The 5,000-nt window shown below is 40.6% G+C and overlaps 2 protein-coding genes across 3 annotated transcripts in view; both read left to right on the forward strand.

Annotated features, from left to right (window-relative positions):
• The window catches only part of LOC135093746 (tubulin--tyrosine ligase-like protein 12), an 8,591-nt gene extending 4,725 nt beyond the window's left edge, over nucleotides 1–3,866 (forward strand). For both annotated transcript variants that reach the window (XM_063993325.1, XM_063993326.1), the window contains 4 exons: nucleotides 118–237; nucleotides 405–500; nucleotides 677–785; nucleotides 1,301–3,866. In XM_063993325.1, the coding sequence (XP_063849395.1) occupies nucleotides 118–237; nucleotides 405–500; nucleotides 677–785; nucleotides 1,301–1,452 (477 nt within the window). In that variant the 3' untranslated portion in view covers nucleotides 1,453–3,866. The remainder of the gene's footprint in view (nucleotides 1–117; nucleotides 238–404; nucleotides 501–676; nucleotides 786–1,300) is intronic.
• A 342-nt stretch (nucleotides 3,867–4,208) lies between these two features.
• Nucleotides 4,209–5,000, forward strand: part of LOC135093490 (calmodulin-like) — a 1,858-nt gene continuing 1,066 nt past the window's right edge. Inside the window, exons 1-2 of the mRNA XM_063992773.1 lie at nucleotides 4,209–4,368; nucleotides 4,715–4,932. Coding sequence (XP_063848843.1) covers nucleotides 4,735–4,932 — 198 coding nt within the window. The 5' untranslated portion in view covers nucleotides 4,209–4,368; nucleotides 4,715–4,734. The remainder of the gene's footprint in view (nucleotides 4,369–4,714; nucleotides 4,933–5,000) is intronic.

The raw sequence follows: 5,000 nt of genomic DNA on the forward strand, positions 1-5,000 counted from the left end.
TAGATCCCTTGTCATCTGTAAACCCATCCCCACTCATTACCTCTTCCTCCCTTGATAGGCATTCTAATCTGTTGTTCAATAAGTGTTGTAATCCCTCATGTGGTTTTGGTGTTCCAGGTGGCAGTGTACAAAAGATTCTGGCTGCGGTTCGCCAACGTTGCCTTTGACCTGACGGAGCTGGATAACACCAACAAGCACTTTACGGTAAACAACTACAACGACTCAGGCCTTCTGCAGGTGAGCAGGTGAAACGACTCTTGTCTGTCCATCCATACCTGATAACTTCATAATAATTTCTGTACACGAGACTGACATCCCCACCCATACATGCCTTCACATCAGACCAGAAATGCAGAACTGTAAGCAGGTTCTTGAGTACTGACCCACCACGTCCTGCCTTACAGATGTACTGCCATGATTTCGTCACCAAGTTTGATAGCCAGTACCCGGAGCATCCCTGGGAGGAGGCTGAGAGACAGATCTTCTCCATGATTCTGCAGGTGTGTGAGGGAGGCTGGAGGGAACACTTAACACAGGAGACTAGTCATAAGGGAAGGGCTCTTTATAAAGGTACACTTATTTATAAAGTGACAAGACCACATACAGCAAACACTCCTTGAAAAGTGAGGTAGTGTAATGTTGATCGGAAAAAAGATACTTACATTTCTGCCCTCAGGTGTTCCAGGCAGCCACCAGTGAGGAGGTACCCAAGGGCATCCCCCACAACCCACAGTGCAAGGGCTTCTATGGGCTGGACATCATGCTGCAGTGGACCAACAGAGGAAGTGAGGCCCTGCTTGTGTATTGACACCCCTCTGCTTGTAACGCTCAACTATGATTTCATTTTAAGTTTTATACAAGGTGTCACTGATATGGCAAACTCACAAGACTAAAGGCACTGCATAGAATCTTTAAGAGCATCTACAAGAAAGTAAAGGCCATAAAAAGAGTAGGTTATTTGATATTTAGCCAGTATAAAACTCAGACAAGCAAAAAAAATGCCTCAGTGTAGTTTGTCATTAAGGAAACATGTTAAATACCACTGGAAGATTAAGATAATCAGGAAAAACAAAAGAACATTACGTAGTTTAGTGTGGGTGACTGGTTTAGTAAGGAAAGTTGAGTTCATAAGTGACTAAACCACACATTTCATTCAGTATCTCCAGATAATCAGGAAAAACAAAAGAACATTACCTAGTTTAGTGTGGGTGACTGGTTTAGTAAGGAAAGTTGAGTTCATAAGTGACTAAACCACACATTTCATTCAGTATCCCCAGCTGTAAGCCCCACTGTGTTCCAGGTACCCGGTGCATGGAGCCACAGCTGCTGGAGGTCAACTATGGCTCAGACTGCAAGCGTGCCTGTGAATACTACCCAGACTTCTTCAATGATGTGCTCTCCGTCATGTTCCTGGACGAGGTGGAGGGGCACAATGTGGAGGTGCTGGAGTAGTGCTTGCCCACTCCTCCACCCTTCAATTTTTAACTTTGGATTTGTTTCTATGTGGACTTCAATGACAATGCTTCTGGACTGAGTGGAAAGATACAATACCTCACCTGTTCTCCACCTTGTAACTCCATCTTGGCGAGTTTAGTGGACCTTTACCTTAGATTTCGGTGGCGATGTTCCTGGTGAGGTGGAGGGACATAGTGTGGAGGTGGTGGAGTAATGCTTGGCCAATCCTCCTCCACTACCTAATTTCATCTTTGATTTCCATGTGGATTTCAGTAGTGGAGGGATGCAGTGTGGAGGTGGTGGAGTAAAGCTTGGCCAAGTACCTCTTCCAGTATACCCAGGTTTGCTATAGCCTCCACAATGCATGGTGCTGTTTTGTATTTTCGTGGCGTTTATATTTCCTCCTCTTATAAACCATGTGAAGGTGTTTCATCTTCATATTCATCTATTCTCATCTCCTACAGGGTTGAGCCAAGCTGATAATATACCATAGCTTGTTTTATAAGTTGTGTATATTTCTCTTATAAACCATGTGAATGTGTTTTGTCTTCATGTTCATCTATTCTCATCTGCAGGGTTGAGTCAAGCTGTTACTATTGCTTGTCGTGTCCTCTGCCTGAGCTCTTAACATGCCTTGTGATGAGTGAGGCACCTGAGATTTGTTTTTTGTGTTGAGAGTACAGACAATGAACTGATCCTGTGTTGAAGGCACATGCATTCACTGACACGTGTTTCCAGTCTTGTTCTAAGGAGTGTAGTGAAGGCAAAGTACTGCACAGAATGCCACTATTAATCAGGATTGCAGTGTTGTGGGTTAGAGGCTGTGACTTGCTTTAGGGGCAGTTCACACAAGCATTGTTTCCCTCTGTTCAGCATCTCATGTTCTCGGAAACATGTCTCACCAGTAAGATGATGTTCAGACAATCTCCAGACTTTGTTCCCATGCCAAGACTCTATTTCTTGGTGTAATTTAACTTGAGAAAGGCCAAAGAGTTCCTGGGAATGCAAGGGAAGATCACCATCCTGGCAGCAGCATGGGAACACAGAGGTGCCCACGCTGTGTTGCGGGAACAGAAGGTGCTGGGAGCAAGGGGAAGCATCACTTGTATGAACTGGGAGTTACATGTACTTAACCTGCCTCTCATGTGATGATAGGGAGTAAGATGTTACGGAATGCACATTTTTTTGTTGTAAGGAAGAGATAAAATACTGAAGAATGTCAAATTTTGCTCTTAAATGGTTAAATTAATGGTGAGTTTTTAGTCTGCCATTTAAATGTTGAAGAATATAAATTGTTGGTCGTAAACAGTGAAATTACTGAATTTTTAGCGTTACTTAAATGTTTCAAGAATCTACGTTTTTGCTCTTATGTGGCTAAATTAATAGTGATTTTCATCTTATTAAAATATTGAAGGATGTCAATTTTTGCTCTGAAAGTATTGAATTATTGATTTTCTTTTAGTCGTATTTAAATGTTTGAAGAGTGTCAGACATTGCTCAGAAATGCTTGAATTATTGTTGAATATTTGCAACCTTATTTTAACATGTTAAGGCTGTCAGTATTTGGTGTTTCAAGGTTGCTGGGCTGAGCTAATGAGTGTTGAGTGTCTGCTGTTGAGTGTCGCTGTGCCTTACGATTGTCTGTTGCCACTCGCTGTTCTGGTCTGCATCAGATCACACTACCGGTTTGAGTTTGTGAACCTCAGATGCTCAGAAACATGAGTGTCGCATATGTTTGCAGCCAAGAGTGATGGGTTATTCTATTTATTTTGTTTAAGGCAGTTTTTTAGTTATTATTATTATTTTTTTTAAGCTCCCTTGTTAACTTGGCATAAATGTGTGTTGCTCTTTATTGAATTTAAATCTGGAGGACTTATTTTTGTGTATATTTGCAACAAAAAATGGCAGTTTATTTTATGCAAGGCAGATTTTCTGTTTTTTACAGGTGCCATTGTGGACTGTATGAATGTGTCTTGCTCAGAATGGAAATTGAAAATACTTATTGTTGTGTATATCTGCAGCAAAGAACGACACTTTATTTTATTTATTTAATTAAAGGCAGCTTTTTTTTTATGTATAAGCTGCCATCGTGAACTTTGTATAAATATGTATTGCTCAGTGTATAGATGTGTGGGTGTGTGTATTACAGCAGTGTACATGTGACTATTATGACTCAATGTAAGACTGTACTGACCCAATACACACACTACATCACATTCACTACAGTTATACAGTAGCCTAGTTCACTGTCAGGTCTTCTAATGTATATATAAACTCAAAACTGCATGTACTCCTCGCCAAGTTTATAATAAGCCAGACGTTATTGCCATGGCATCTCAAACATGTCATGATGAAAGGATTCTCTCTATGTATCAAGCTTTTGTGTTATCTATAAAAGCCTGATGAAATGACATGTTTTATCACTCATTCCATTTGCTGAGTAACATAACAAGAGGGAAGTTACAGGAAGCCATTAGGACATTGCAAGAATAAAATACACAGATTCCTCTCTCTCTCTCTCTCTCTCTCTCTCCTCTCTCTCTCTCTCTCTCTCTCTCTCTCTCTCTCTCTCTCTCTCAATACATAAATGTGTATCAGAAAGGAGGAGGAGAAGAAGAGAAAGAATAAAGAGAAATAATGAAGAAACTAAGGAAGAGAGAGAAGGAGGAAAAGATTAAAGGTGAATATTGATTGTGTGTGTGTGTGTGTGTGTGTGTGTGATAAGCAGACAAGATAATAATACGCCACTTAGATGAGAGAGATAAAAGGAGAGAAAGGTAGAGATACTTTATCATCATTTCTGCTGCAACCATCACCACCATCACTACCACTACACCCCTTCAGTCTCTATCTCGACACTCCCTGCCTTAAGACACGCTGTTGCTGGAAGCTGTGTTCATCTGAAACTTGTAGGTGTGTGTGTGTGTGTGTGTGTGTGTGTGTGTGTGTGTACAAAACAAGGACGAAAGTAAGTAAAGGTTGTCTACGACTGAAAATTAATAGATGTAAAAGTTTAAATAATGCAAACTGAGGAGGAGGAGGAGGATATGACAAGGAGAAAGGTAAGAAATTGTGTACCATTGAAGAAAAAAACTATATAATAATAATAATGGAACATAGATAATAAAACAAAGTAAAAAAAAAAATATATATATATATAGACTTACGAAAAAGAGGACATGATAAAGAAGGAGAAAGTCCTTTCCAAAAATAAATAAATAATCGAAAAAAAAAATTACAAAACAATTCATCTCCACAGACGAGAGGCAAGAGAAAGCCATGCCACGCCGCCTGAGTCCCTCCAAGCTGGAAGAGGCAAAAGAGTGTTATGCCATCTATGGGAACAAGGGCGGTATTCCCACCTCTGAATTGGGCAACGCTCTCCGCGCCCTCGGCATCAACACCACCAAATCTGAGCTGAGGACCATTGTGGCAGACATCGGCTCTCCATCCTCCGTTAACTTTGACTTGTTCCATGTGAGTAGTAGTAGTAATAGTAGTAGTAGTAGTAGTAGTAGTAGTAGTAGTAGTAGTTGTTGTTGTTG

Source organism: Scylla paramamosain, chromosome 43, assembly GCF_035594125.1.
Source record: "Scylla paramamosain isolate STU-SP2022 chromosome 43, ASM3559412v1, whole genome shotgun sequence".
Classification (NCBI taxonomy): Eukaryota; Metazoa; Arthropoda; class Malacostraca; order Decapoda; family Portunidae; genus Scylla; species Scylla paramamosain.